The 14914-nt window shown below is 46.7% G+C and overlaps 1 protein-coding gene and 1 non-coding gene across 2 annotated transcripts in view; both read left to right on the top strand.

Moving 5' to 3' along the window:
- LOC148044809 (kunitz/BPTI-like toxin) overlaps positions 1-12396 on the top strand; it is a 14313-nt gene extending 1917 nt beyond the window's left edge. Inside the window, exons 2-4 of the mRNA XM_087720690.1 lie at positions 138-302; positions 9817-9957; positions 12227-12396. Coding sequence (XP_087576816.1) covers positions 138-302; positions 9817-9956 — 305 coding nt within the window. The 3' untranslated portion in view covers position 9957; positions 12227-12396. The remainder of the gene's footprint in view (positions 1-137; positions 303-9816; positions 9958-12226) is intronic.
- A 792-nt stretch (positions 12397-13188) lies between these two features.
- Positions 13189-13352, top strand: LOC148044808 (U1 spliceosomal RNA). The gene has a single exon (XR_015697427.1). It is a non-coding gene; the product is annotated as a U1 spliceosomal RNA (small nuclear RNA).
- The last annotated feature ends 1562 nt before the right edge of the window (positions 13353-14914 follow it).

The raw sequence follows: 14914 nt of genomic DNA, 5'->3' as shown, positions 1-14914 counted from the left end.
GTCTTCAAACTTGGCAACTTTAAGGCTTGTGGAATTCTGGGAGTTGAAGTCCACAAGTCTTAAAATTGCCAAGTTTGGGGCCCCCTGGGCTAGCCAATCAAATAACATCCCCCCCCTCCCCTTTCCATTCGCCCCAGAGTTTTGCTACCTTCCTTCTGATCCTGGACCATGCAAAAATGCAACGATTCTTCGCTTCTACTACAACCCGGCTTCAAAGCAATGTGAAATATTGTTTTACAGTGGATGCAAAGGGAACTACAATAATTTTAAGACTCTGGAACAATGCCACTACATCTGTGATGGTAAGTAGGTGGGGGGGGGGGAGGATCTGTGGAGTGACTCTTCCAACGCAAGAGAATTTATCTTGCTCAAGGCTGAACTGGGTTGCTCTCTGAGCTTGGTAGTTTCACAGGATCACAGAGTTAGACGGGGCCTTGGAGGTCTTCTAGCCCAACCGCAATGACTGCCTTGCGAATGTTTCATGAGCCAATTAGGTAACATCTTCAGGGCAAGGAGGGGATAGGAGTTGCTCCTTATTTATATCCAAAAAAAAAAACCTGGTGGCCCAGTGGTTAGAATGCAATATCTGGGATGAAGTGCTGATGGGATTCAAGGTTGACTTCTATCCTTCCAAGGTGGGTAAAACAAGGACCCAAATTGTTTGGGGGGGCAAAAGGCTGACTCTGTCAACCACCTAGAGGGGGCTGTAAAAGCACTGTGAAGCGGTATATAAATCTAAGGGCTGCTACCATTACATGGGGCTTCCCCTGAAAAGTGTTCGGAGACTACAATTAGTCCAGAATGCAGCTACGCGCGTGATACTGGTTGTGCCTAGGTACACCCACATTACACCTATCCTCCGCGAGCTGCACTGGCTTCCCATTGGTCTCCGAACATGATTCAAGGTGCTGGTTGTCACCTTTAAAGCCCTACATGGCTTAGGACCCGGATATCTTCGAGACCGTCTTCTGCCGCACACCTCCCTAAGACCGATAAGATCTCACAGGATGGGCCTTCAAGGTGCTACTTACCACCCATAAAGCCCTCCATGGTAGTGGATCTGAGTACTTGAGAGGCCGCCTCCTGCCAATTACCTCCCTTCGACCTATTAGATCGCACAGATTAGGCCTCCTCCGAGTTCCATCCGCCAGTCAGTGCCGACTGGCAACCACACGGAGGAGAGCCTTCTCGGTGGTAGCTCCGACCCTTTGGAACGATCTCCCCGTGGAGATTCGCACCCTCACCACCGCCCAGACCTTCCGCACAGCCCTTAAGATCTGGCTATCCCGTCAGGCCTGGGGATAAAGATTTTAATCCGCCCCACCCGAATGTTGAATGAAAGTTGTGTTTTATTGTTGTTGTTTTTTATTCACGTACTGTCTTATGTTTTGTCTTGCACTCCCCCTCCCATGAATTGTAAGCCGCCCTGAGTCCCCTCAGGGAAAAGGGCGGCCTATAAATAATAAATAAAATCTATTTTAAAAAAAATCTTCTCCAGGTACCTTCACCCGGACAATGCCGGCTGGCGACGCCTCGGAGTAGGGCCTTCTCTGTTGCCGCTCCGGCCCTATGGAACGAGCTACCCGCAGAGATCCAGACCCTACCCACTCTCATGGCCTTCCGAAAAGCTATTAAGACCTGGCTATTCCGGCAGGCCTGGGGCTGTTGACCTCCTGATTGAGGTCCAGCCCCCCCCCCCCCTTTGATTGGGTGCATGTTGTGTCTTTTTAAATTTGCCGTGTTTTATCTGTTTTTAATTTCTCTTAATCTCTGTTTCTGTAAGATGCCTGGAGTCCTCCGGGATTGGGCGGCCTATAAATATAATAAACAGTTAAACAGTTACCGCTACATTTTCAGGATTTTCTGTATTAAAATATGAACCATAGTCCAAACATTTTTTTTCTTTGTCGCATGTCCACCATACATGGTGAAAAGTCCCTTCTTTATTTTTTACATGCGACTCTACAGCGAAGGGATTGGCGATGCCGTACCGACGCTAAAGACTTAAGTCAAGTAAGTTTATTTTTTACGCCTCCCACATTCATTCACTCATACGCCCCTCAGAGAGGGTTCGCAATTTGGGGGTCCTCCTGGACCCACAGCTGACTCTAGAACACCATCTGTCGGCTGTGACCAGGGGGGCCTTTGCCCAGGTTCGCCTGGTGCACCAATTGCGACCCTACCTGGTCCGGGAGGCCCTCACAACAGTCACTCGTGCCCTTGTGACCTCAAGACTGGACTACTGCAACGTGTTCTACATGGGGCTGCCCTTGAAGAGCATTCGGCGACTTCAGCTTGTCCAGAATGCAGCCGCGCGAGTGATTGTGGGTGCACCAAGGTACACCCACGTTACACCTATCCTCCGCGAGCTGCACTGGCTACCTATTAGTCTCCGAATCTGCTTCAAGGTGCTGGTCGCTACCTATAAAGCCCTACATGGCATCGGACCTGGGTACCTGAGAGACCGCCTCCTGCCGATTACCTCTCTCAGACCAATTAGATCGCACAGGTTGGGTCTCCTCCGGATTCCACCTGCCAGCCAATGTCGGTTGGCGACCCCTCAGAGGAGAGCCTTCTCTGTTGCAGCTCCGGACCTTTGGAACGAGCTCCCTGTTGAGATCCGGACCTCTCACTACCCTCCCGGCCTTCCGCAAAGCCACCAAGTCCTGGCTGTTCCAGCAGGCCGGGGAGGGGGGGGGCTGAGAAGCATTTACCTCCACGGAAATTGTGAATGTTGGTTTTGTTTTTAATATGTTGTCTTTGTCTCGTTTTCCCCCTTTCCCTTGTCTTTTGTGAGCCGCCCGGAGTCCTCCGGGAGTGGGCGGCATACAAGACAAATTAATAAATTAATAAATTAATAAATTAATAAATTAATAAATTAATAAATTAACAAATTAATAAATTAATAAATTAATAAATTAATAAATTAATAAATTAATAAATTAATAAATTAATAAATTAATAAATTAATAAATTAATAAATTAGTAAATTAATAAATTAATAAATTAATAAATTAATAAATTAATAAATTAATAAATTAATAAATTAATAAATTAATAAATTAATAAATTAATAAATTAGTAAATTAATAAATTAATAAATTAATAAATAATTAATAAATTAATAAATTGGATGTGCAAGAGTCTGTTAATGGAAGCTTTGCAATAAATCAGAATGTGCTGCACGATCTCCTGCAGGGATCCTGCCTAAGGCAACATCTGTAGGTTGATGTTTCTTTTGTTGCCTTAGGCCACACACACACACACATAGGGGTGAAATGAAAGCGTTTTTGCCACCGGTTCTCTGGGCGTGGCTTTGTGGGGGGGGTGTCATGTGACTGGGTGGGCGTGGCCAGCTTTTTTTTAATTTTTAAAGCATTTTTACTACCTATTTGCCCAAACCGGTAGTAAAAATGCTTTAAGAAAGCGGGGGGGGGGGGAAGGTTCAGCTGTGACGTGCAATTGTGGGACACTTCCCCCCCCCCACTTTTAAAAGGACTTTTTTACTACCGGTTCAGGTTAATAGGTAGTTTAAAAAATTATTTATGAAGTCGGGGGGGATCGCGTGACACAGCTGATTGAATTGAATTTGAATTTGAATTTGAATTTATTGCACTTATATGCTGCCCGTTTCCCCGGAGGAAACTCAGGGCGGCTCACAATCCAAGTCAAGGGAAGGGGGTACAGATAAGGGATAAAAAGACAAACAAAACAATACACAATTTAAAAGCACACAACAACCATACCATTCGAGAAGGGGGGCAACAGCTCTTTAGCCCCAGGCCTGTCTGAACAGCCAGGTTTTAAGGGCTTTGCGGAAGGCCTGGAGGGTGGTGAGGGTTCGAATCTCCACGGGGAGCTCGTTCCAAAGGGTCGGAGCAGCCACAGAGAAGGCTCTCCTCCGGGTAGTCGCCAGCCGGCATTGGCCGGGGGATGGAATTCGGAGGAGGCCTAATCTGTGGGATCTGATCGGTCTATTGGAGGTAATTGGCAGATTGTCATGGAACCCTTTCCCCCCACTTTTTAAAGCATTTTTTCCTGCCTATTCGCCCAAACCGACAGGGGGGAAAAAAACTTTAAAAAGTTTTTGAAAAGCTTCTGACAATCGTGCAGCTCACAGCTGTTCCACACGGTCATTGGAAGCTTTCCCCCCCCACACTTTTTAAAGCATTTTTTCCCTGCCTATTCACTCAAACCGGCAGGAAAAAAATGCTTTAAAAAGTGGGGGGGAAAGCTTCCGACGATCGCGTGGCTCACAGCTGAGCTACACAATCCTCGAAAGCTTTTTTTTTTACTATCGGCTCGTGGAACCAACGAGAATCATCCCTAGCATTTCACCCCTGCACACACACACACACACACACACACACACACACACACACACACACACACACTTTCCATGTTTCCAACAGATATAATTAAAGTAAAAAATAAAGGTGGAGTGACCTTTAAACCCCAAGCAGGCACACCACCTTTGGTGAGACGTGGCAGGACACTTCCTCCTGATAGATAGCCACCTCCACGCTGTGGAAGCCTTACTGGGTGACCCCCCCTGTCCCCTTCCAACCGTCTCTTGACCTCTCCTCCTCCTGGACCACCGTGGGGAGAGAATGGTGGCCGCCCAGTTCAGCTGCTTCTGGGCTCCATGTGGAAGAAGAGAGTCCTCCTGCCAGCCTGGCCAGGAAGCCAGAAGGCCTTGGGCAATGAGGACATCTAGAGGAGAGGCCGGGACAGAGCACCATGCCCACTTTGGTCCACCTCATCCTCTGGGAAGACCACAACTGGTCCATGCTCAGGCGACAAGAAGGTCCATAGCTTAATCTGGGCAGCCTGTCAACTCATAAAGCATTTTTATGGCTGTTATCCAGTTGCCATGGTGAGGAAAGGGAGGGGGAGCGCATTCCACGCATACTTTCAGATTACTGCAGAAGGCTCGGGAGGGGTGCACCTCATTGGGGAATGTGATTTATGACACAGACTGGGGGGGGAGGGAAAAAACAGGGGGAAAGTTCAGCCATAATTCAAAATGAAGTCAGATTAGTTTAGTTTAGTTTAGTTTAGTTTAGTTTAGTTTAGTTTAGTTTAGTTTAGTTTAGTTTAGTTTAGTTTCAGTTTATTTGTATGCTGCCCTTCTCCAGGAGGGACTCAGGGCGGCGAACAACTCAAAGGGGAAAGGGAACATAAACAACAGTACACATAATTAAAATACACGAAAATCACACAGCCATACCAGTCGAGAGGGGAGGGGAACTCATCAACCCCAGGCCTGCCGGCACAGCCAGGTTTTGACGGCTTTCCGGAAGGCCTGAAGAGAGGTGAGGGTCCGGATCTCCGCGGGGAGTTCATTCCAAAGGGCCGGAGCTGCTACAGAGAAGGCCCTCCCCCCGGGTAGTAGCCAGATGGCATTGGCTGGTGGACGGAACCCGGAGGAGGCCGACCCTGTGAGATCTGACGGGTCTTTGGGAGATCTGACTGCAATGGGGTATTGCTGAAATGGTGTTCCTAATAAATGACTGGGTTTCTTTTGAAACTTGGCTAGAGACTCGTGAATTAATTAGGGCATCTTTCGGAAACCTGACACAGCCAAATATAAGCTCATGTTTCAGATTGTGATAAATGCTCCCTGTCTGAGTTAGGAAGCTCAAGTGAGTGGGCCCTTTGTCTGTGGTCCGAGCAGTGGCCTTGTGATCTCCTAGAAAGAGAGGATTGGGGTAAGATGCTGGAGGTCATCTAGTCCATCCTCCTTCCAGGGCATAAATCCTCAGCGCATCTTGGACAGCTGGCTATCCCATCTTTGCTTGGAACCCCCATTGATGGATTCCCCAGAATTCCAAGGGGGGAGGCTGCCCCATTGCTTCCTGGCTCTCTCCCAATCGGACCATCCCTCCCGATTTCTGCTTTGGGTCTCTCCGGTTGAGGCGGGGGAAGCACCGGAGGCCGTTCTGGGCAGAAAGCTCATATCTGAATGCTTGCTTTTACAGGATCACCAATGAGGTGACCCAGCAGAATTGGAACTACTCTTCGACCTTGACCCAAAGACCGACCCTCCTTCTCTCCTGGACCACCCTGGAGACCCTCCCCCCAAACCCCACCCTGGGCTCATTCCTTCAGTTCTTCAATAAAGCTTTGGGTCCCAGCTTCCGTCTCAGTCTCTTCCATCAGGTGTCTGTAGAGATTCTCCGTCGTGCCAATTACCTCCTCGAGACCTATTAGATTTCATAGATTAGGCCTCCTCCGAATGCCATCTGCCAGCCAGTGCCAGCTGGCCACTACGCGGAGGAGAGCCTTCTCGGTGGCAGCTCCGACCCTTTGGAACGATCTCCCCGTGGAGATTCGTACCCTCACCACCCTCCAGACCTTCCGCGCAGCCCTCAAGATCTGGCTATCCCGTCAGGCCTGGGGGTAAAGATTATAATTCGCCCCCACCCGAATGCTGAATGAATGTTGTTTATTCTTTTAATTACGTGTTATGTTATATGTTATTGTATGTATCCCCTCCAAGGTGGCGCAGTGGTTAAATGCAGCACTGCAGGCTACTGCTAGATCAGCAGTTCAGCGGTTCAAATCTCACCGGCTCAGGGTTGACTCAGTCTTCCATCCTTCCGAGGTGGGTGAAATGAGGACCCAGATTGTTGGGGGCGATATGCTGACTCTGTAAACCGCTTAGAGAGGCCTGAAAGCCCTATGAAGCGGTATATAAGTCTACTGCTATTGCTATTGCTATTGCTCCTATATAAGTTGTTAGCCACCCTGAGTCCCCTCAGGGAAAAGGGCGGCCTATAAATAAACTTATTCTAATTCTAATTCTAATCCAGGTCATGGTTGTCCCAAAGGTTCTTCTTCTCATCCGTGCTGAGAAGGTAAAACATCTTCTAAGAAAAAAAACCAAGAAAGTCCAGTTACCACAATACAATAAAAAGGGATGACTGTGACTCTAGAAAGAGGGAGAGCAGATCAACCAAGTAGATGAGGGGACTGGAGGCTCAGCCGTATGACGGACACTTCAACAGAGTAGCTCTGTTTAGCCTAATAGGAATAGGAATACTCTGTGTTGGCCAACGCAACGCAAATGCCATTGGACAGACGAGGAATTCGCCTCCAGTGCGAATTCCTTCTGGGCAAATAAACGAAGGGGAAGCTCAGAGGAGGCGTCCTCCATTCCTGGAAGGGCTGTCCTAGGGAAGAGTAGGGTTGATCTATTATTTAAGCATCGGAAGGCAGGACAAGAAAGAATGGGTGAAAGCTCCTCAGAGAAAGAGCCAAGAACGGGACAACTGGCTGAAACTCGCCTGCCCAGGCCAACTCGTCGGCCAAGACAACTCATTGCAGGATAATCGTACAGGGGATAACTCAAAAGAGGGCCAGTTGACTTGTGGTTGACCAGTTGACCAAGGTGGCGCAGTGGTTAAATGCAGCACTGCAGGCTACTTCAGCTGACTGCAGTTCGGCGGTTCAAATCTCACCGGCTCAGGGCTGACTCAGCCTTCCGTCCTTCCGAGGTGGGTAAAATGAGGACCCGGATTGTTGTTGGGGGCAATATGCTGACTCTGTAAACCGCTTAGAGAGGTCTGGAAGCCCTATGAAGCGGTATATAAGTCTAACTGCTATTGCTATTGTGAAGGGCCTTGTCTTGCTTTAGGTTGGAGCCCACCGAACCCTCTGGCTGAAACGTTGGGTTCCCAGGCGTCTCTCATTCCTTGTTAGTACAATGGGTACTTGTCTTGTCCTGAACTTTCTGGCTTTCTGGCCGCCTCCATGTTTCCTCATCACTTTCACCCCTGGCCTTCATGTTGCAAGGCGGAAATGGAAGCCGCTGAGCCCCAGCTGTGACCGTGGCACCCAAGGGCTTCAGCCAGGGTACACTTTGTAATTCCAACACGCAAACATCTGTTGCAACCCCAGGATCCTATTTTGCAACCCAACCTCCGGGAAGGAGCGGCATGCCCTGCACAGTGCCCGGCTGCAAATGGGCACCGCTGATAAAGATCTCGCTTACCTGCCCCACCTATTTGCCCCATCGTGGGAAAAACCAACAATTCGTAGCGTTGAGAAAACATCTTGTCAGCTCTCCGTTTCTCTTGCTCCTTCTGCAGCCTTTCTCACTTCCTCCCAGCAGGACTTAAAAACCCTCCAGCCCCACCACGCACTCCCACTGGACCAGCACCATGAAGGCTGCGCACGGCCTCCTCCTCCTCCTCCTCCTGGGTCTCCTTATCCTCCTGGTGGAGCTGCCCCCTTCGAGGGGAGAAATAGGTAAGGCCCCCATGCAGCAAATATTGCCAACCTCAAAGCGGCTGCTGTAAGCGGAGTCCTTCCGGGGGCTTCATCCAGATGGTCCTGGGGGGCTTCAGCTGCTTTTCCTGGCAGCTCTGCAGACTAAGGAAGGGCCAGCAGAGAGATCAGCAAATAGAGGCAGAGGATTAATGGGCGGGGGAGGTGTCTGGTGCAAGGAATCTGGACCATGGGATCGGTTGCATGCAGAAGATTGATCCGAGCCCATAAAGGAGAATTGAGGAGGACTGATGGAAGAGTATAATTCAAAATTAGCTAAACTTAGTTAAATCCATTGGCAATAGGTATAGTTAAATAAAAATTGATAATGATAGTAATGTATACAATGTTGAGCTGTTATGATAAGTAATAATTGGATATGAGAAGGGAAGGTTAGAAATATTTTTGGACTATATATAAAGATTATTAATAACAATAATAATTATAATTAAAAAACAAAACTATATACAGTTAAGTTTTAACTAATAGAGGGAAAATGTTATGATACAGGATATAGTTAAATAAAGAAAGGATAATGATAATAAATTATATACACGGAGGATTTAGAAAATGTTGGTGTTAAATATTATGGCTGTTTAGCTAAAACAGGATATGAGGACTTAATGTTAATGGAGGATTTTTACAAATAAGCAAATGAAATGCCAGCATGTGGTTATGGATTGAATCATGGTATACGTAAGGATGAAGGATGTTTGAAATTACTGTAGTCAAATAAAAGTGGAGGTATGATGATGTTAATATAGTAAATATTTAAGTTAAGATATTTGAATTAATATGAATTATATTTGATGACGGTGGAAGAGATGCACAAAAGCTTTTTGTAACCAGCTGATATACTTTCTACAATATATGTTTGTTTTGAAAATAAATAAATAAATAAATAAATAATTTTTAAAAAAAAGAATTCAGGAGGACTTAAGAGTGCTTGTGGGAACCCAGCAATTCTAAGTTAGTAACACGTTTACCTCCACCCACCCCGAGTTCTGCCTGCTCTTCTCTTACAGAAGGGGAGGGGCTCCGTTTTATTTTTAATCTCTTTATCTGTTTCGCTTTCCCCTGGGGGCCTCAAGAGGGGCAGACCTGCAGGATGCAAACTGATAAACAAGGGGCCAGGTGAGGGAGGTGCAAGGAATCAGGACCATGGGTTAGGTTGCACCTAGAAGGTTGATCCCATGAACAAGAACCTGGACAACTCACATTCCACACGATCTGGGCACCCGATAAAGAGCAGTTGAATGTCAATCATTTTGGAGCTGGAGTTGGCTGGTTGGGTAGTTTGATCTATTATTTATGTACGCAATGATTCTTATTATTGCTGTGTTGGGAGCCAACATGAAGAGGACATGACCAGTGGGTTCCCTGTTCAAGAGGACTTCCTCATTCATGATCGGCTGCTTAAAAGAATTATTGCACAAAAGACCAAATGAGAAACATTTGTGAGTTGATCCTTTAATATATTTGGTTTGATAAGCTGACCCAGTACAAAAAAAACCCCACAAACCACAGAAATGTTCTCCCTTGCAGTGAAGCCTGGGGTGTGCCCCAGTGCACTTCCAGAGCCCAATGCTCGTTGCGTCCAGAAGTGTGAAAGTGACGAGGATTGTCTGGGGAAGAAGAAGTGTTGCCTTTATGCTTGCAATGTCCAGTGCATGGATCCTCTCTGAGGTAAGAGCATTGGGTCCTATCCCACTCTGTGGAGTTTCGTAGATCCCAGCATGGACTGGATCCAAGCAGATCTCTCCGGAAGCTTCTGTCCTTCTTGAATCTGTCCAAGCCCCAAATAGGATGGTGAGGAAAGGAGACCATCCAGGTCTTCTCCGGCCATTAGAGAGTTTCGGAGATCCCAGCATGGACTGGATCCAAGAGGATCTCTCTGAAATCCTTGAAGCTTCAGTCCTTCTTGGATCTGTCCTTGGATGAGCCAAGCCCTGAATATGATGGTGAGGAAAGGAGACCACCCAGCTCTTCTCCGCCCACGAGAGACCAGGCAGTGGAGGCCAGTCCCACCTCAGAAGGATGGAGAGAGAGGGTGGGGGGAGGGCGATGGTCTCTCTTAGCTGAGCCTCCAGAGGGGGTCCAATTCTGGCTTTAAAGGTTTTGGGGGGAGGGGTCCTCTTTGATTTCCTAGGACCTGGTCTTCCTTCCTCTCTTCCTCCTTGTGTGAAGGAAGGCCCCGATCCTGCCTTTTATTGGATATTTATCCATAAGGTTCTGAATCAAAGACCGGAGCCACAACACCCACCATCCATGCTCACTCAACTTGTTATTCATTCCGTGCCCACTGGAAGAATCCCCCCCAGGAAGTCACGCCAGGGATTCAGACAAACTGATGCCCCCGTGTTTATAGGTTTCAGACAAGGAGGGAAAAATGACACAGTCATGCATAGGTAATAGATGATGGAAGGATGGATATTCACAAAGTCTCGTTTTTCCCCGCCCTTCCACTGTTATTAGCCTCAAGAAAGAGATCTTGTTTTAAAAAGTGAAAAAAACATCTCACTTCTTTTCCCAGAGCAATTTTGATAAACCCCCTGAGAACCTGAAGGTTGCCCCAATTCACACATATACCTTCCATAGTTTATTTTGCTCACACCTTCCCACTCCTGCGAGATGTCTGTGGAGATTCTCCATCATCCGGTCCATGGTTGTCCCAAAGGGGCTTTTTTCAAGAGGCAACTGGACTTTCTGCCTTTTGGATGAGCCAAGCCCTGAATATGATGGTGAGGAAAGGAAGAAGCTTCTTCAGCTCTGACTGGATGGTGGGGAAGAGAAGGATTGATGCTCCTTGCAGACAGCTGGTCATTTGCATCCTTTGAGAGAGTTATTAAGGTTTAAAAGCCAATGGCTGCTCTTTTGAAGAAAGCAAAGTCCCCATTTGGGCAGAGAGGACCACTGGTTTGGAAGAGGGGCAAAGAGGCCATCTATATCCAAATTGAATAGCTGTCTCTCAACAGAGGGGGAGGAAGATGACATCACCTGTCTCCAATGAGCCGAGGTGGCGCAGTGGTTATGGTGCAGTACTGCAAGCCACTTTAGCTGACTGTTATCTGCAGTTCAGCGGTTCTAATCTCACCGGCTCAAGGTTGACTCAGCCTTCCGTCCTTCCGAGGTGGGTAAAAGGAGGACCCAGATTGTTGTTGGGGGAGATATGCTGACTCTGTAAACCGCTTAGAGAGGGCTGAAAGCCCTATGAAGCGGTATATAAGTCTAACCCCGTGGAGATTCGAACCCTCACCACCCTCCAGGCCTTCCACAAAGCCCTTAAAACCTGGCTGTTTCCGACAGGCCTGGGGCTAAAGAGCTTTTGCCCCCCCTCTCGAATGGTATGGTTGTTGTGTGCTTTTAAATTGTGTATTGTTTTGTTCGTCTTTTTTATCCCTTATCTGTATCCCCTTCCCTGACTTGGATTGTGAGCCGCCCTGAGTCCCCTCTGGGGGGAAAAGGGCGGCATATAAGTGCAATAAATTCAATTCAATTCAATTAACTGCTATTGCTATTGCTATAGTCTACAACACAGGCCTTTTGGCAGTTCCAAGAAGGCTCCACTTCTATTTCCATCACTCGGGTGACCCTGAGGACACAGATAAAATCTCCAAGTGGCCTCAACGACCCTCTAAAAGGACACAAATGATGAGCTATCTGCAAGGAGTATCAATCCTTCCATTCCCCACCCTGAAGAAGCTTCTTGGATGAGAAGGAAAACGGCTTCAAAGAAAACAAGAAAGTCCAGTGGCCTCCTGAAAAAGCCCCTTTGGGACACTCCTATGAGAAGTTTATTTTTCCTCCCACCAGGTCTTCTTTCCCCTTAATCCCTCCTGTGGGAAGGGAAGATCCCGATCCTGCCATTTATTTGATATTTATTGAGATATCAAATAATTACTGCTGAAAGACCAGCAGAGATTTCCTCAGGCCTAACTCTGTTTTTTTCTCACAGGACTTCTTGGGTGTCAACTGGATCTTTCTGCATCAACGTCGCCCTTCCAAATTGTGGCCAATGTACCAATTTGACCCAAAGACCCTTCTTCAGTCCTGGAGACCCTTCCCCAAAACATAACCAGCTTCATTCCTTCTTCTCTGCAATAAAGCATTGGATTCTGGATTCCCTCTCCGCCTCTGGTGTCTTCTTTTGCCCCATTTCCCACCCCCCCCACTGCCCCACTACCCCCCTGCCCCACGCCCCGCCCCCTCTGAGAACAATGAATGAAGACACAAGGAATGATATGATCTGTTTAGAGCTAGCCTAGCAAGGAGGAGTTAAAGCTCAAATGAAAGATGATATTAACTTTTTTAAAAGTTTAGTTTAGAATGTTTTTGTTAAAGATCTACACCCTGTATTGGTTCTGGGAAGTCGGGGGGGGGGAGGTTGGGGGTGTGTTTGGGGGTGGGGAGGGGGAGGGAATTAAATATTTGTAAAAGTTTTTTTTCAAAATTTTCATTAGAAAAAAAAAGATTCATTGAGCAGCGAGTAGAAGGGAAAAACCTGAACATGTGCTTAATTGGTGATTTCTGCAGCCAATTCTGCTCCAGAGGGAAGAAGGCGAAGCGCAGAACATTCTCTGCAGAATCCCAGCACGTGAAGGGATTTCGGTGGTCCCGCCCTCCCCTCCGGTGGCACCAATAGAAACTCTACTTACACGCCAGAGGCGTGACGATTGCAAAAAAAAGACGCAGACAGGCATGCAAATGATTGCATGCGAAGGCATTGTGGGATCAAAAACGGGGTGAAAATCCGAGCTGGCAAAGTACCCCCCAACTCTCTGTGCGAGCAAACTGGGCAGGGAGGCAGGATCTCGGCTGAGCCTTTCTCAAGCCGGCTGGGAATCTTTGGGCAAAGTCGCCGTGGGCTGGAGGGCAGAGGCGAGGAGGGGCAGGGGGGCAGCCGTGCAGCCCCAACTCATACTTACCTGGCAGGGGAGACACCATGATCACGAAGGTGGTTTTCCCAGGGTGAGGCTCATCCATTGCACTCCGGGTGTGCTGACCCCTGCGATTTCCCCAAATGCGGGAAACTCGACTGCATAATTTGTGGTAGTGGGGGACTGCGTTCGCGCTCTCCCCTGATTCTCCTGGTTCGAAAGATAGAAAAGCTCTTCTTACCTTCTTTCTTCTCCGTCTTATATACCGCTTCATGGGGCTTTCAGCCCTCTCTAAGCGGTTTACAGAGTCAGCGTATCGCCCCCAACAACAATCCGGGTCCTCATTTGACCCACCTCGGAAGGATGGAAGGCTGAGTTAACCAGGAACGAACTCCTGGCAGTGAGCAGAGTTAACCTGCAATATTATAGATAGATAGATAGATAGATAGATAGATAGATAGATAGATAGATAGATAGATAGATAGATAGATAGATAGATAGATAGATAGATAGATAGATAGATAGATAGATAGGTAGGTAGGTAGATAGGTAGGTAGATAGATAGATAGATAGATAGATAGATAGATAGATAGATAGATAGATAGATAGATAGATAGATAGATAGATAGATAGATAGATAGATAGATAGATAGATAGATAGATGCATGCATGCATGCATGCATGCATGCATACATACATACATACAGAGAGAGAGAGATGAGAGAGACAGACAGAGAGAGAGAGACAGAGATAGAGATAAATAATAGAGATAGATAGATGATAGATAGATAGATAGATAGATAGATAGATAGATAGATAGATAGATAGATAGATAGATAAGCATAGCATGGCATAGCATAGCAATAGCAGTTAGCAATAGCAGTTAGACTTATATACTGCTTCATAGGGCTTTCAGCCCTCTCTAAGCGGTTTACAGAGTCAGCGTATCGCCCCCAACAACAATCCGGGTCCTCATTTGACCCACCTCGGAAGGATGGAAGGCTGAGTTAACCAGGAACGAACTCCTGGCAGTGAGCAGAGTTAACCTGCAATATTATAGATAGATAGATAGATAGATAGATAGATAGGTAGGTAGGTAGGTAGGTAGGTAGGTAGGTAGGTAGGTAGGTAGGTAGGTAGATAGATAGATAGATAGATAGATAGATAGATAGATAGATAGATAGATAGATAGATAGATAGATAGATAGATAGATAGATAGATAGATAGATAGATAGATAGATAGATAGATAGATAGATAGATAGATAGATAGATAGATAGATAGATGCATGCATGCATGCATGCATGCATGCATACATACATACATACAGAGAGAGAGAGATGAGAGAGACAGACAGAGAGAGAGAGACAGAGATAGAGATAAATAATAGAGATAGATAGATGATAGATAGATAGATAGATAGATAGATAGATAGATAGATAGATAGATAGATAAGCATAGCATGGCATAGCATAGCAATAGCAGTTAGCAATAGCAGTTAGACTTATATACTGCTTCATAGGGCTTTCAGCCCTCTCTAAGCGGTTTACAGAGTCAGCGTATCGCCCCCAACAACAATCCGGGTCCTCATTTGACCCACCTCGGAAGGATGGAAGGCTGAGTCAACCAGGAACGAACTCCTGGCAGTGAGCAGAGTTAACCTGCAATATTATAGATAGATAGATAGATAGATAGATAGATAGATAGATAGATAGATAGATAGATAGATAGATAGATAGATAGATAGATAGATAGATGCATGCATG

Source organism: Thamnophis sirtalis, unplaced genomic scaffold (assembly GCF_051295495.1).
Source record: "Thamnophis sirtalis isolate CommonGarterSnake01/CBP01778 unplaced genomic scaffold, rThaSir2_p1.2 scaffold_7, whole genome shotgun sequence".
Taxonomy (NCBI): domain Eukaryota; kingdom Metazoa; phylum Chordata; class Lepidosauria; order Squamata; family Natricidae; genus Thamnophis; species Thamnophis sirtalis.
The sequence above is the reverse complement of the archived record's forward strand: the minus strand, read 5'-3'. Positions and strand labels throughout refer to the sequence as shown.